The sequence below is a fragment of the Spermophilus citellus genome (assembly GCF_964194105.1).
Source record: "Spermophilus citellus genome assembly, chromosome: 6".
NCBI classification, from domain to species: Eukaryota; Metazoa; Chordata; class Mammalia; order Rodentia; family Sciuridae; genus Spermophilus; species Spermophilus citellus.
In genome coordinates this window covers 22,522,622-22,539,333 of record NC_138187.1, presented here as the reverse complement: position 1 = coordinate 22,539,333, position 16,712 = coordinate 22,522,622, and the positions used below count along the sequence as shown (strand labels likewise).

General features: G+C 49.3%; 1 protein-coding gene across 1 annotated transcript; it reads right to left on the bottom strand.

Annotated features, from left to right (window-relative positions):
• Positions 1–1,651: 1,651 nt before the first annotated feature.
• On the bottom strand, positions 1,652–10,758 carry ARMC5 (armadillo repeat containing 5). The gene is made up of 6 exons (XM_081298423.1): positions 7,591–10,758; positions 6,130–6,237; positions 5,243–6,029; positions 3,664–4,163; positions 2,838–2,970; positions 1,652–2,737 (listed from the first exon to the last, which is right to left on the bottom strand). Exons 1-6 carry the CDS (start codon positions 8,057–8,059, stop codon positions 1,918–1,920), a joined length of 2,817 nt encoding a protein of 938 aa, XP_081154549.1. The 5' UTR covers positions 8,060–10,758; the 3' UTR covers positions 1,652–1,917.
• Positions 10,759–16,712: the final 5,954 nt, after the last annotated feature.

The window sequence follows — 16,712 nt, the reverse complement described above, 5'->3', positions numbered from 1 at the left end:
GAGAGCCCAGGGCGGCCAGAGCCAGAGCCCGAAGTGGCTCTTCCAGATCAGGCTGTAGAGCCCCTGTCTAATGAAACTCATAACCACAGACTACTCCGGGCCCAAAGCCAGTATTAAGTCCTAGACAGAGGCCCCTCCACCCAGGGCATTCCTGAGAGGCTTGTCAGCTGACAGAATTTTTGAGCTGGGGACAGGAGTGCTGTTCTAAGGATCTGTCAGATCCCAGGTTCAGAGACCTTCCCTTGGAGACCCTGACAGACAATCAAATACAGAGACTCCAAGAGGTATACATTACTAGACCCCCCCAAAAAAAAAAAAATCAGAGACAGAGGACACTGAGCCCAACTAGACTCTAAGGTAGAAACCTGGAAAATGATATACAAATGAACAAGGAAAATGAAACCCAGGCCCAAGCCCCAAACAGACTCAGCACTCCCAGTCAGTCTGCAAGACTAAGCCCTTCCCCAACCCTGAGGTGCCCCAGGCTATTCCAAAGTAGCCCCTTCCCAAGATTCTGATGAAAGAGAAGAAAGCAAGACAGAGACTCCAGCCCCAAACTAACCAAAAGCTTTCCCCTGACCAACACCCTGAGAACTCAAGGTAGAAAAGTGACACTCAGGGCTGGGGATGTGGCTCAGGCGGTAGTGCTAGCTTGCTCGCCTGGCATGTGAGCAACCCGGGTTCGATCCTCAGTGCCACATACAAAGATGTTGTGTCCGCCGAAAACTAGAAAATAAATATTAAGAAATTTTCTCTCTCTCTCTCTCAAAAAAAAAAAAAAAAAAAAAAAGTGACACTCAAGAGATGGGCAAGGACAGCTGTCCTGCAGCCACTCTGGTAGATAGACCTGAGAACTGAACTGTGGGTCTTAACCCAGGAGCAAGTCAGAAGCTGGGAAACTTTTTTTTAAAAAAAGTACTGATGCCCAGGGCAGCCCTCCAGTACAATTCCATCCGAAAGGGCACAGGCATCATATTTTTTAAAAAAGCTCTCTGCACAGCCTGACAACCAGAGACCTAGACTAACATCCAAAGAGGCAACAGCATGTGCCAATCTTAGTTTCCCCAAAGCAGACCCAGGTAGGCCCAATCCAGAGTTCTCCTGAGAGTCAGGCTGTCAAGTAATCAAGGATCTGGAAGTCAGATGATAGAGACCTTGGAGACCAAAGCAATGTGAGTCCTTCCCTCACCTGAATGCAAGCACAAGGCTGTGGCTCTCTCTGGACATGATTAAAACAGTACCTTGAAATATATGGAACACAGCAGGCCTTCCCTCACCCAGAAAGCATTAAGAAACTTGGTCCAGGAGACAAAAATGGACTCTGAGACTAAGGGCCCAACAGAAAAAAGTGATGCCAAGGCATTAAACTCTACTTCACAGCATTCTTTTCAGCCCTGACCAAGTTATGTGTCCAGGTGGTTGACTCTAAGCAATGAGATCCTTCCCATGGGGCCCAAAACCACATCCCAGGGAGGAAACTGGCAACTCCACCCTATTTCAGGGCACCAGGAACCACTAGAAAGTTACTTATAAACTTCTACATGCTATGGGTGGCCTGTATCAAGACAAAGAGATCTAGACAAGACCATGCTTGGTGTGTGAAGGGGTGGGAGTACTCCCACAGGAAAGTAAGCAAAAACACAGACAATAATAATATTCAATTGCAAAGTTTTAATCTCAACCCCATAGTGCTGGGCCAAGTCAGATGCCCGGGTCCCTGGGCTCTTCTCCTTCCTCTGGGCCCCATGCCCAGACCCTGGCCTTGACTTCTCACTCCTGGGTCTTCAGACCATACTGAGGTCCAGGTCCATCCTCTCTTCAGTCCTCGATAACAACTCTGCTCAGGCTTCTCTTGTGATACTCTGAGGGAGGCCTCCTGCACAGCCAATCCATCTTTAGGTCCTCTCCCAAGAGACATCAACAGTCTAGGCTGGGTCCCTTGCCATTTAACTCAATCCCCATCACCACAGCTAGTAAAGCCTCAGTCAAGAGCCCTGCTTCCTCACCTGCTGCCTCCACAAGCCCCACAAGGGCCAGGGCCCGCTTCCTTGGGCACTGCCCTGGCCCCAGTGTCCAGCGTGCACAGTGGGCAGCCAATCGGGGCCGGCCCAGGCGGAATACCTCTCCCACTGACTGTGGGCCACCCTGAGGACCCAGATGGATGCGGCCCACAGCCTCTTCCAGCTCCTCCTCCAGCCCAGGCAGCAAGAATCTGCCAGCAGCCTCCAGGGCCTCCTCTGCCTCTGAGCCCAGCAAGGGTTGGCCTGGTGGGGGCACAGGTCCCAGGGCAGCCCCACAGCCCCGGCAACCATGCAAGTGATGCAGGATAGGCCAGGCTGCACTGGGTGACAGCCCTCGCAGTGGCACCAGGTTCATTTGGGCTTCGGCAAAGCTGCCAGACAGCAGGGCCCGGAAGAAAGGGGAGGCCATAGCTGAGGCAGCTCTTTGAGCAGGGAGCTGTAGGCCTGAGTCCAGGAGGAAGTGCAGGTCAGGAGCTGGGTCCGGGGCTGGGCCCAGCATAGGTTCATAGAGGCAAGGGGAGGGTGGCTCTAGATCCAAGGGGATTGCAGGTGGAAAGGCTGGGCTCGCAGTGGGAGACACCAGGCCTTGGAGACAGGAAAGGGAGTCTGCAGCAAAGAAGAGGAAGAGTGGATGTGGAGCTGGCTGAGTAAGTGCTGTGAGGAGGAGACGGAGGCCACCCTGGTCCAGAAGTAGCCGGCGCCACAGAGAGGGCTTCCTAAAGGGAGAAAGGGGGTCTTTCAGAAGGTGGACAAGGTTAGGACTTGGAACAGCAACCCTCTTCCCCCACCCCTGCAAGACACCCACATCCCCCTCACCGACAGATGAAGGGCAGGGTCAGTGCACAGGCTACACGTTCCTCAGAGCTCCCAGAGAGCAGCAGGTGAGTGAGGGCACCGACTCCAAAGGGCGATTCAGCCTGTACGGTCAGGTTCTGAAGCAGCATCTCACCTGCAGGGGCCAGCAGACCAGGTCAGATTGGGAGTTGATGTCAAATACTGGGGTAGGATGGATAAGACAGGGACTTTGGGCTCTTGAAAGGAAGGGGTAAAACCTCAGGACAAGAAATCGAGGCACAGAAGAGGGGGACGACTTTAGGCCCTGGAGAGAGAGGGTTAAGACACTAGGGATTAGAAATCAAGGGCAAGAACAGAAAAAAGCTTTTCCCTGACCAACAGGGGATGTGATTCTTGGCTCTCAAGGACTAAAAGAATCTACCATAAGGGCACAGAAGACAGGGAACTTCCTGGCAGTGTTGAAAATGGTGGCAGGGTCTGGGTTCACAAGTCAGTATGCCCAGGGCAGAAGCAGTCAGGACAACGCAGAACCTATTGAGTAAAGAAATGCAGACAGGCAAGATTCTAGGTTGTTGGGAGCCAAGCCTGAGGTCAGGTTATCTGAGCTCCAAGATTTAAACAGATGGTAGAACAGAACTCTCTCTACATGCTACGGAGCAGAAGGGATAGTCCCAAGACCTCCTGTTCTCTTCAACACCCCCAACACCTGGTGTCTAGGGTTGCTTGGATGGTGGGCTAGAGAGGACAGTGAGAGGGCCGATGAGCAGTAAAGTCAAGGTTCTGGGCCCACAGAAGGCACAGGAGGAAAATGGGGTCACTAATGTAAGCAGAAAGACGGAAGTCATACCCAGTTCCCGGTGCTGGCTTTGGAGTGCAGGCCGGGCACGTGGTGCAGGCCAATCGTCTGGTGCAACACCGAGCACTAGCCAAGCTCGCAGCAGCGCTGCACCGTAGCTGCGCACGAAGGCCTCAAGACAGGCAGGGTTGCAGGTGAGACGTGCCAGGATGCGTAGTGCACGGGGGCTTGGTGGGCCTGGTGCACCTGTCACATAGGCCAGCAAGCCACATAGTGCCGGACCAGTCACAAGTGCACCACTTGGGTCAGGAGCTTGGGAGAAGCGTGACAACAGCAGTAGTGCCGGCCCCTCACGTCCCCAAGGCTCCTCTGCAGCAGAAGCAGCAGGGCTACGACCCTGCATGCGTAGTGTACGAGGTGTCTGCAGCGAGGTCTGGCCAGGGGTGGGACTGACTGGCTCTGCTGGCTCTGGCAATGGACAACGCTCAGGAGACCAGTCTGGAGAAATGTCTCCAGGGCCTGCAGCATAGCCCTCAGAGATCAGCCATGACCTGCAGAGGGCAAAAAGAAAAGAAGACTGAACCCAGAGCCAAGGCAAGAGTCAAAAGAACTGTGAAAAGAAGGTAAAGCCAGTAGGGGAAGAAGAAGGTGTATTAATAATACATAATATAATAATAATAAATCCTCATTCAGTAATTACTGATATTAATCGTGTGCCTAGTCCTTTTTAAGTGCTGGGGAGAAGCACTGAATAAAACAAAGTTCTTGCCCTCCTGAAGTTTATGTTCTACTGAAGGGAAACAGACAACCTAAGTAAGTAAACCGTATGGTAGATTAGTGTCATGTTAGTGTGGTGTGAAGTAATAATAGTGAAAAGAAAAGGGTATTAAAAGATCCAAGGCAGGCAAAAGTTGAAATTTAAAATAGAGTGGTGATGGATCCCCTACAAATGTGGCAAGAGTTGAACAAAGACTTGAAGGTGGTGAGAGATGAAGGCATGCAAGAGGAAAAGTATTCTAAGCAGACAGAACAGCAACCAGAGAGGTCCTCAGATAACACCTTCCTGTCATGTTCAAAAATAAGGAGGAGACCAGTTCTAAGAGTGCAACAGGCACCACGGACAATGATCAGAGATGAATCACAGAATTCACAAGGCTGACATTTACTGAACATTGCTTTGTGCCATTAATCTTTACAACAACTCTGTAGGGTATGTTGTTATCCTCCATTGTATGCACAAAGAATCAGAGACCCAGAGAAGTTAATTAGCCTTCCCCTGATGTCTCAGTTTGTAAGTGATGGTGACAGAATAAGAACTTGTATTCCAGAACATACCACTATAAATAATCAGTGTACGTACTATCCCCCAATGAATTTGTCTGGGGCCCAAAGTTCAAGGTGATGAGATAGAACCAATGTTAAAAAGCAGATCCAAGGGATAGAAGCTGTGTTTAACAGGACTGGAAAGTAGTCGTGTCAGGGAACAAGAAGGAATCAGGAGTTAGAAACAACAACAACAAAATCTTACTGAGACAGAATGGAGGGTGGAGGTGTAAAGAGGGCCAAAGCAGACAAGCCCCCATCCCAAAATATATCACCCACCCTCCTAGGCCCTGTGGTGAGGACTCACCTGAGGCTTCGGAAGCTTCCAGCCTCAGGCCGCTCAGGGGTCCGTTCCTCAGGGAAGTCCCAAGAAGCCGCTTCTGTTCCCTCCTCTTCCTCATCACCAGCCTCTCCACACAGCTGCCCAGCCAGGAGAGGTACAAGTCCCAGAGCCTGTAGCCGGCCCAGGGCCCCAGTATCATAAAGAAAGCCCACAAGAGCAGCTACAACACGTGGATGCCAGGCACTGGCACGAGGGTCCCGCAGTAGGCCCATGAGCAGCTCTAAACCACCAGCATCCCGAAGCCGGGCACGGTTAATAGCTTCCCGGCACAGAAGGCACACAGCCCGCACCAACGGTTGCTGGGAAGCCGAGCTGGCTCCATTGGTGCTTCGACGCCGCCGGAGCTCACCTAGTAACACCTCCACACCACCAGCATTGCCTAGTGCAGGCCGTACTAGGCCCTGGGCACACAGGTTGGCAAGGATCAGGATGGTTGCTTCACGTACTGCCCGTTTTGGGTGAGAAGTCAGGATGACAAGTGGGCCCAGTCCCCCACCCAGACTTAGCTGCTCAGCACAGGCCCGGGAACAGCCTCGGCTGAGTTCCAGGAGGGCACGGACTAGGGCTGAAGTTAACGCAGGGTCTGGGGCAGCAGCCAGGAGCTCAGCCAGTGGGCGTACTGCTCCCTGCTGTGCCAGGGCCAGGCGGTGCTGCGGTGAGTCTGCCAAGTTGCGAAGGGCACGCACCACACTCTGCAGACACTGTGAGTCCTGGCAAGCTGTCAGGCTCTCAACAAGCAAAGGAACAGCACCTGGAGAGGAAAGGGGAGGACAAAGGGTGAGCAAAGGCATCTACCTAAGCCCTTATCCCACCCTAATTCCCAGTTAACCCCACCCTCATAGCCTTCTCACCAGCAGAGTGGATATCCCCACAGCTCTCAGGTTCCATGGCTAAGTTCCCCAGAGCACGGGCTGTTCGGTTCTGGATGCTATCTGTCTTCACACACTGAAGAATGGTCACTGAAAAGAGAGTTTAGCCTTTTATTTCTCTATCAGTCACCTCCAGAATATGGCTTGAGAGAGTCAGGGACAGTCTTTGAAAGAAGCTAACACATGAGCTGGGTCTAGAGGGTATTTACTAGAAGGATGGTGGATGGGGATATTACAAGGCATTTTGGGTTTGGAAGCAGCCTTTGCAAGAGCCCAGAGGTAACACCGAGGATCTGTGCCATGATCTAATGAAGGGCCTCAAATGCCAGATCAAGAGCTCAGGACACACAGGAGACACACAGGATTTTAAGAAGGGAAGCAATACAATACAATCTGGCAACCATGGGGGGATGTATTATAGGAGAAAGGAATAGAGTCTGAGAGTGACAAAGAGACCAGGTGAGAATGGACAGTGGTCTGAACCAAATAAGTTACTGCACTGCTGAGAACAAGCAGTCTCTGATCACATGGTGGAAACACAGGAGGAGATGGATTTCAGAGATATTTAAAATGCAAAATAGTGACTGAATGATGGGAGTGATAACAAATTCTATTGCTTACTGAGGGGCTTATTAATCTTCCAGGCTCTTGTCAAACTCATTATAGTCCACATATGTTTTATGCAAGTTTTAAATATATTAATACTTCCCTTTATCCAAAAAAATTGAGCTTACATCAAAACTGGAATAATTTCAGAAGACAGGCATGACGTGTATAATGCATTTGCATGGTGTACTGTATACGGGTGTACTGCGTTTGCATGCCACTAGGAGGCACCAATTTATCTGGTAAACAGAAAAGCTTTTGTTGGGTTCTTTTTTATTGTATGAGTATTTAATTACTCCAAATACCCTGCCTGTGCATAGAGTCTATGCATTCTATCTTTGCATTAAGTTTTCTCCATACTCCAATTATGCAAGGTGGCTATTATTATTTCATTTTACAAGGAATCCTAGTTTTGGAGGTGTTAGGTGCCTTTATTGGTATAGTTAACTACACCAATTTCTGAACTTCACCTTTTTGCCTGCAGCTCATCCAAGGGGGGTTTCAGTCCATCGCACAAGGTCAAACTATTAATATCATAAATGCAAGACAAGAATCATCTTAAGTATCATTAGTAATCCTTTAGTCTCCAACTGCCTAGATGCGGGAGAGGTGTTGACCTAGATTATGGTTGTAATTATCTGGTCTGAGCTCGAGTATAACCTACAGAAAAAGTAGTGACGTCATGGGAGAGTAGTGACATCTTGAGAGATAGGTGGGCGGCGCCGTCATGAAACACGTTATTCCAGGGTTTGACACAAAGTACTCAAAACAGTCTAGGACTAGACACGGGGGAAGCGCGGGTGAAATCATTGTAGGAAATGGAGGCGGAGCACTTACCCAAAGGGAGAATGCCTCCGAGTCTGCGCACTTCAGCCCGGCACGCCCCTTCCGTACAGCAGTTGGCTAGGATGCTGAGCGCCAAATCCAGCGTCTTGCGCAGGCGCACTGGCGGCGAAGGCGTCGACCCAACAGAGTGGGTGGAGTCAGAGGAAGGGGCGGGACCAGAAGCAGCTGACGTAACCGACGAGGGGGCGGAGCCAGGACCTGCCTCGGACGGGGCGGGGTCCGCTGCAGCCGCTCGCCGTAGCAGCGCGAGAAGGGGGCGGAGCCCGCCGCGTGCCCGGAAGCGTTCGATTCCCCCCGCTGCCTTGATGTGGCGCGTGCGGAGAGCTAAGAGCGCGCGGCCCAGGGGTGTCTCGTTGCTAGCTGGGTCCTTTTCCCCACCCTGACCCTCCCCTGCTGCCGCCGTGAGCTGCGCGAGGCAAAATGAGAGCGAGTCCGTAAGGGTTGGCTTCGCAGCCGCCATCTTGGCTCGGGCCTAGGGCTCCGCCCCGCTTCTCGCCGCTTATCTGAGACAGCGGAACTGGAAGAGAGGGGCGTGGCCAGACTACTCCTTGCTGACGCTTCTTAAATAGCGCCGCCGCAGTTATCATGCGAGTCGGAAACCGTAGTTCTCTTTTCCGGAACTCTGGTTCTTGCACAGCCGCAGAAGGCACGTGGGAATGGTAGTTATGTTGTGCGAGTCTGAGGCGCGTGAGGTGTATGCTGGGATATGTAGTCAGCACCAAGCTTAACACGCCTCTTTTAAGATGGAAGGGAAACTTTCTTCCTAGGGCCTCGAAGTGTGCTGGTGCTTTGGAGAACCCAGACGTCCGACCATGGAGTCTTTGTGCTGTGCTGCTCTGAATGACTTTGTTAACTCTTCTCCCGGTATGTCCTTGGCAGCGACCGCCCTTCTTCCTTTAGCCCTGCTTTGATAGTTGGGGCCCCGAAGTCCAGGCTGATGGACTCCTGGAACCCCGAGCCAGGCCGACAGTGTGACGTTCCTGACAGCGGCTGCGGATGGAAAGCTCTCGCTCGACCAGGTGAATGAGGGGTTAAACCTACCGAGAAGGTTCGCAGCCTCTTCCTAGAGGGGCACAGGCTTGTGGACCTTTCCGTTTCCGGTGCTAGACCCCTATATCTTACCCTTGCTCTGGGTTTGCTAGTGAGCAGAGTAACTGACGTCTAGGAAACGGGCACTCTTCACTCGCGATGGAATTGACGGCGCCTTATGTGGCTAGGGATAATCCGGACGTGGTGGAGCTTCAGGGGAATAGAACATCAGGCTACCGGGGAGCCCTCCGGTTGTCTCTGCGTTGCGAAATTGTGCAGCCTGAACAGCCCTTTCTGGTGTGGCCAGAGCAGTCAGCCGCCCAGGAAATGCTGCTAGGCCTGCAGTACTTATATAGGTCAAGCTCTGCCGCTGGGGAGGAAGAAGCTTCTGCCAAGACCAAATGGTCCTACAATCTCAAAAATCCTCCAATGCCAAAATTGTGGCATTTGAGGCAAAATTCATCATCAAAGCAGTTACAGAGTGACAAATATGGTAAAAGCTTCCGATGTGACTCATATCCCCTTAACCAACCCTTTTGTATGGCACGGAGGAAGGTTGCCCACACAAATCTCTTTCTGCTAGTAAAACAGTGTGTACTGGAGCCAGGAGGTAGGCTTCTCAAAGCATTCCGGTACTCTGTCCTCAAGCAGAGAGTCCATTTCCTTCTCATAGCTACTAGTGTTCCTGGACTAGGCACAAAATAGCCCTTTTGAAGTTGAGAAGGGTTATCTGTCTTGAGGACCTAATGCCCACTCCTAGAGGATAGTCTTTCTATCATCCCCAGGCCTCTGGTCCCCTACCCCCAAATTTTGGCACTTTTAATCAGGCTTGCAGCATCTAGTTCTGTGCCCACAAAGAAGAGGCTGGAAGGAAGGAATGTGAAGTGATCCACCCTCAGTTTCTAGCACAGAGGGCCCAGGTTTGCCGCTTACCTGCTGTGTGATCTGTACCTCTTCTGGGCCTCGTTTTTTTTTTTTTTTTTTTTTTTTTTTTTTTTTCCTTAATCTGTAAAATGGATGATGAGGGCTACCTCACAAGGTTGTAGTGAAGATTCCATGGGTATACCTATCCCCAGTGCATACCTAATAGGCTCTCAATAAATAGTTGCTATGATCTGGTCCTGTTTTTACTACTTACTAGTGATCTTTGGGCCTCGGCTTCCTCAGAATTGCACTGAGCAAGTGCCAAGTATTGTAAATGTACCTATATACGAATATTGTGTATGTGGTACAGGGGAGCATGGAAACAGGATTTGTTTACAAAATCCCTTTCAGAGAACTGAAAGCTAATCTCTCACATTAGGGTAAATAGCCCTGGGCCCCCTCTCCTCTCCAGTGGCAGAAAACAGGTCCTGACCAGAAAAGGAAACAGACCTCAGAAGCAGGAGGTACAGCTTAATCCAACAGCATTTATCCAGCATTTACTGTTCCCTGAGCTGGGAGTAGGACCATGTGACCAGTCCTTAGACCACAGATGGCAAATACATCTGTATGGTCCCTCACTGTGTGTGTGTGTTATTTAAATAACATTTAAATCAGGAGACTTCACAATCTATATTTCTGGGGGAGGGGATTGTTTCTTTGTGTATTTTTTCTTTTAAGTAAAAGATTCAGCAACATTTGATCATAACACATAATCTGTCGAGTTGTGTCTATTCCACACACAGTCCCCACCACTCCTTATATCCCTGACTCAACATATTTCCTTTGTGTTACTCATCTGACCTCTACAGAATACATTTGGGGTTACAGTCCCCAAACCACTATCATGGGTGAGAAAGATCTTCTATCACTTCTTGCTCCCTGTCCTCCTATTTCCTTTCCCCTTCCCCTCACTGCCCCCCCCCCCAGTGACAGACTTGAACCTGACTTCCTGCTCCCCATCCATAGTTGTCCCCTAAATTGAGCCCTGTATGGTGATTTCAGTCTATTATTAAAGCTCCGTTCCCAATTTGAAAGATGGCAAAGCAGACTCGTGCTTTGGTCAGAGGTCAGAGTACTGGGCCCTGTAGGCCTCAAGGAGATGTACCTGCCACATCCCAGACATTCCTCACTGAGTTATTTTGGGAATCAACAAGCAAACAAGTGTGGAAGCACTCTTAAATGCTAAGGCCTGAGTGGAGTGGGGAGGGCTGGTCATCTATCTAGTTCTGGACATAAGAATGATTGTGGTACAATTATAATTCTGTTGATCTCATAAAGACCTGGAATCTAGGTTCCCCCATGTGAGTCTAGTGGATCATGCAAAAGCTGGTGTTGTGGGGTTGCACGTGACCATGGTCTGACAACAGGAGTCCTACTTATCACTAAGCTGAACTGGTAAGGCAGGTACTTTTGGAGTACTAGCGAGTGTTATTGTGATGTTATGGGATGCTGGAGCAGTGCCCCCTTACCCCAGGACAACTCCCTTCTCAGGACTTGGCCATAAACATACTCCAGGAGCATAGGGACTGTGTATGCATTGTACCTGCTAAGTCCCAGCATCTATATGGGCAGGTACAGAGAGTCCTGAGAAAGGCCTAATTGCTGTCTAGCAGCTTCTCTTCCCTGGGATGTGGGTCTGATGAAGAAAAAGTTAATCCTCCCACTCCCCAATGTCAGCTTCTCTTCAGGGAACCTACCTATAGGATTGTAAATAGGTTTCTCTAGGAATCTCCCTCTCTTGGAATGTTTATATCCCTGTGGTAGGCTTTCAAGGCCAGACAGGTTCCTTTAAAAAGAGTCGTTTCTTATGTTTTGAAACTTTCTGAACTCTGTAGAATGTAACTCCACACTTAATTGCTATGCCAATTAACTGCTGTCTAAACTATAACCTCTTAGGTTTTGTTCTTAGAAATATAGTTCTTAGGGAGATAAACTCAAGTCATCTTGAGTTGCTGCTGCCTATGGTGAAGGCCATATCGCAATAACACTCACTAGTGTTTCACTGTCTTGTTCTACACCTCTGAACTTCTTATCATAAATTTCCTTTGCATGCTCTTTGGTCTCACAGACCAAGAATTCAAACCCACTAATCTTGTAACAGTTAAGAAATGATGTCAATTTTCCTATAAAAGCCCCATGTAACCTCAGCTCCAGTCCCAGAACTTAAGAGCACTTGCTGAGTGCAATTTCCATTACAAGTCTATTTCCCAAGGGTGTAGAAGAAGAGGGGAAGACTGTACCAGGAATGGATGAGATGGCTTAGGGAAGACCTGCCCACTTCCTACCCCACCCCAGCCAAAAGGCTGAAGTTCCCAGAGCAGTTAACTTCTGCATGGGGGCCAGGGGAATGCCTAGGAAAGGGCAAAGACAAAGGGAAAGGGCAAAGATCACTTGGAAATAGTATTGTGGGCAAGAGGATTGCTGACCAGATCCAAGGCAAAAGGGGAGTTTGGGGATTTTCTGACCCCTCAGCAACCCATGAAGGGTAGGGGAGAAGTCCTTAGCAAGAAGTCCAGGAATGTGACAACCCCTTCTGATCTAATAAGATGCTTCCCTCTCTACCCTGGCCAAGTTTAATCCTAGGAGTGTGAAGATCTCTGAAAATGTCTAAGGTAAGTCCTGGTTTGGGGGCTGGAATTCAAAAGTTATGACTCTACTTCTGGGAAATGTCCACAAAGCCTCCCCTCCTCTTTCCTTCCACTGCTTCCCCACACTGGCTTCTCCAGATCATGGACATGCTGCCTGTCACCTTCCTTGACTCCCAGACCCACTTCAGCCCTTGTGCTATAGTTGCTCAGAGTTGGAAGGGAGGAGGCAAGAAACAGAAGCTCCAACTGGGGTCATGAGAGTGAAGAACTTGGTGATGAGGACTTTCATGTGTTGAAGCCAGAATTAAAAACAGTCAGTACAGATAGGTAGGTGATCCTGATTGGGTCTAGAGTGAAGGCCACTTGGGTCTGGCAAGTTGGAGACCACCCCTGAGAAACTGAAATGTTAATGCCTTGAGAGCTCTCTCTCCACCTTTATCAAAATTACCTACCCCTGCTCCAACCTGTTGCTAAGGTAACCTATTCCAGGGATTGTTCCTCCCTATAGGGAGTTGTAAAAGTTGTTAATTAATGCATGGGGACCCCCTTCCTGCCTGGATCAGTCTACTTTGGCCCCTCCAACCCATCTGCTTCTCACCTTTTGGCCATTCCATAGGAGCATTTCCTGAACCTAGTATGCTCCTGAGCCTAGTCATGTATACAGGAAGGAGAGAGATAAGAAGGAAGAGAGCAGGAGAACAAAGAAAATCTAGGATGTATAAAAGGCAGTATGCTCTCACTTCTTGGGTTACCAGCTCTGGCCTCTTCATCCATCCCAGAAGAAGTCTGTATTACCTCTTTTTAAATAAACCTTGCTTTGTATGCTTGCCTCTGCATGCTTCTCTAATGTTATACTTAAACATGTGAGGAAGCAGAACTTGTCACCAATAACCGGTGATATCAGTGTGACCTCCCCAAGACTTGCCAGCCTTCCCCATCCAGAACCCTGCTAAGCTCCAGAAGTGATGTCAAGGAGGCCTCTGGGAAATAAAAAATCAGAGTTCTCCAAGCACATGTACCCAAACTCATACACTCAACTCCCAGGAAAGATCTTAATCCCATTAAACATTTTGTATTATGAGGGCTGGAGACAACTCAGTTGGTAGAGTACTTGCCTAGCATGCATGAAGCCCTGGTTTCATTCATGCCCAGTCACAACAACAACAACAAAAAACCCTCTTTTTTATGAAGGAGTACCTGTAAAAATGATTAAGAATACAATTAGAACTGAAGTTGTGGCAGTGGGGACTTAAAAGTCTGATGTCATCCTGCTGTCAAAAGTCAAGAGGTGGGCTGGGGATGTGGCTCAAGCAGTAGTGCGCTCGCCTGGCATGCGTGCGGCCCGGGTTCGATCCTCAGCACCACATACCAACAAAGATGTTGTGTCCGCCGAGAACTAAAAAAAAAATAAATATTTTTAAAAATCTCTCTCTCTCTCTCTCTCTCTCTCTCTCTCTCTCTCTCTCTTTAAAAAAAAAAAAGTCAAGAGGTGGGCAGGACTCTGGAAATGTTTCTGGGATCCCTAATAAAATTGGAGTGCAGGGGAGGCACTCTGCCTCTCTTCTGAGAGGATTCACTCTCTCTCCTTGAGAGTGTTCCCTTTAATAAGCTCATTTCTGTTACTTTGATCAACATGTCTGAAATCTTTCTGAATTGATTCCAAAAATTGGGGTTTGAAGCGGGGTCTTCATGCTGCCTCAGTTTCCTGGAAGGCCTCAGTTCTGTAACAAAAGTAAAGGTTGAAGGGTTGCACACCCCACTCTCCTTGTGGCTAAGGGCCAAGGAAGTTAAGACTGACAGGTTTCTGATTAACATAGCCTGGCTAAATCTACTTAGGTACATTACCTGACTTCCCCTGGCTCCACAACACCTTTATTCTATTTATTTACTTTTTGTGTGTGTGTGTGGTGCTGGGGATCGAACCCAGGGCCTCTCACATGCTAGGCAAGCATTCTACCACTAAGCTACAGCCCCAGCCCCATTATCTGGTTTTTGTTTCTATTAATTGTAACTGCTGGCAGAGAAGCAATCTAGCTGCTTCTCCCCGTTTAATCAAACTGCATAAAATTCATTTTTTCCCTTTCCATCCTTTGCCTATTTCCTATGCAGGCATGTGGAGGAATCCAGCCAACTGGAAATCAAGCAAGATTCCTAGGCTAAGCTGCTGATAACAGACTGAGGCTGGTGTGGGGCACAACTGGCCCAAAGTATCTTAGAATGGGTGCCAAAATTCAGACTATCAGAGTGCTGCCCATTTGAAGCCCAATTCCTGCCTGATTCCAGGACCGAGATGTGGCTCCCAGATCTGAGGGTATCTGGCAGAAGCAGGAATAGGGTAAAAGTGAGGCACTAATCTCTAATGCAAATTTTAAGTGGCTGCCAAAATAGCAATCAAGAGAAATAATATTTTAATGCAAAATTTAAACAATCAGCAAACCACAGCCTGTGCACTTGTTTTGGTAAATAAAATTTATTGGATGTAGGGCCAGCCAGGCATTATAGTGAGACCAGTAAGTCAGGGTCATGAAAATGCAGGGTAGAATAGTCTCTTAGAATTTAGGTATTTTATTCATTATTGGGTGTTTTTTTTTTTGGCAGTAATTTTTTGAGCTATTGAAATTAAAATGCTGTTTATATTGATTACTAAATCTCCCTACTCCCAGACTGAGGGACTCCAGGGACACTCTACTCCTGGGCTAATCCCCACCACTTTTTATTTTTTGAGACAGGGTCTCACTAAGTTGCCCAGGGTGGCCTCAAACTTGTGATCCTCCTGCCTCAACCTCCCAAGTTGTTGGGATTACAGGCATGGGCCTCCTTGCCCACATTAATTACTAAAGCTTTTTTTTTGGCGCCTCCTTAAATTCTGTGCCAGAAGTTAACGTGCCAAGTGCCAAAGGTCAATGCCTCATCTCACCAAGAGATTACATTCCAGCAACCCAGTGTTCCCCTTCAACCTGGGCAAACCTTCTCCGCTTCCTGGAAGGCTTTTCTGCCTGATGCCTCGCACTTCTCCTGATTCCCTGGTGAACCAACCCTCTAGAAGCTCGGTGGCAGGAGCGCACTCCAGGAGGGGCGGAGCTGTCGCTTTCGCACAGCTCAGACTCCACACCCCGGCGCCGTCACGTGTGTGACGTGACCTGCTCAGTGCAGCTGGGAGGATCCCTAACTGACGTGGCCTAATGTGGTGCGCAGGGATCTAAAATTTTTCCCCCGAGGAAAGATGGCTCCTAGTTCTCCCTCTTCTTGTTAGGGGCTGGAACAGGGCGGGTCTTAGGCAGCTCTTCGCGGTGGTGGTGCACGGACTGCCCTGAACACTTCGTCCAACTTGGGAATCCAGTGAGAAAGGAGGGAAAAGTTCTTGGGGGAAAAGAGATGAAAGCAAGGCGGCCGGGAATGGAGCTCCCCGGGCTGGGGCTAACTGAGGATGCTCAGGACCCTCTGTGGGGCTGTGGGGGCCTCCACATGGATGGCCTTAAGGCGACCCGGTCAACCTCCCGCTCCCAGGGCCCTTTGTGGGGACTCCCTTCCCAGTAAGCCCACGAAGGCTGCTGCCAAGGGTCCTTCGCCTCGTTCCCTCCCCTCTTGGCGCTGCTAGGGTGCGGAGCTAGGGTCGGATCCTCTCAGGAGAGAGAGGGTGACTAGCTCCCACTTGACTGCACCTCCAGGAGGCAGGCAGAAGGGCAGCTGCCTGGGCTTGATGCCTGCTACCTGAAGAAAGGGGGCATTTGTGAACATGTGCCTTTGCCAAGGCCCCGAGCCCTATCCCGAGAAGGTTTCGAATCTGCGCAAACACATTGGAGTGTTTCAGCTTACCATCTCCATGCTCTTCCTGGAGCCCAGTTATCCCATGATCTAACTCGTTCCCCGCTGTAACATATCCTAAATGGTAACCTGCTGCAATGCACCCCGACCTGGCCTTGGAATCACGACCTCCTACTACTGGCCCAAGTCCTTCATGGGATTCAGCCCTTAACCCCACCACTGCCAGCCCCTGCATATATACAGGCCTATCATCTTGCCTCAGTCTCCCAAATTGCTGAGATTACAGGCATGCACCACGATGCTCAAATCCTTTGCAGATTTATAGTAAAAAATATATGCCTTGTATAGTTTACTTTCCCTCTCTGAAGAGAATTATAATGAATCTGAAATATCTATTTTCTTCCAAGGACCTGGAAACAACAATGAGGACAAGCTTATTCATGAGGAAGGACACTGTGATGGAGGATATCAAGGGATATGCTCAAGAACAGTGTTACCTATTTGGGGGACTCAGTCTCAAGAAAAACATTCAGAATCTTAAATTAGGAAAATCTCAAGGCAACCGCTTGGTGCCATAGACTGCCAAAACTTTTGGGGCTGGGTACAACTCCCAGACTGTGAACTCACTGGCCACAGGAAACCTATGCCTGGTGAGAAATGTTACAGCTGCATTGACTGTGGCAAGAGTTTCCTGAACAGTTACTCTCTAACCCATCATCTTCAAAGTCATGTTTGTGAGAAGCCTTAATCCTGTCCCAACTGTGGAAAACATTTCAGCCAACATTCCAACCTATTCCAGCATCAGCG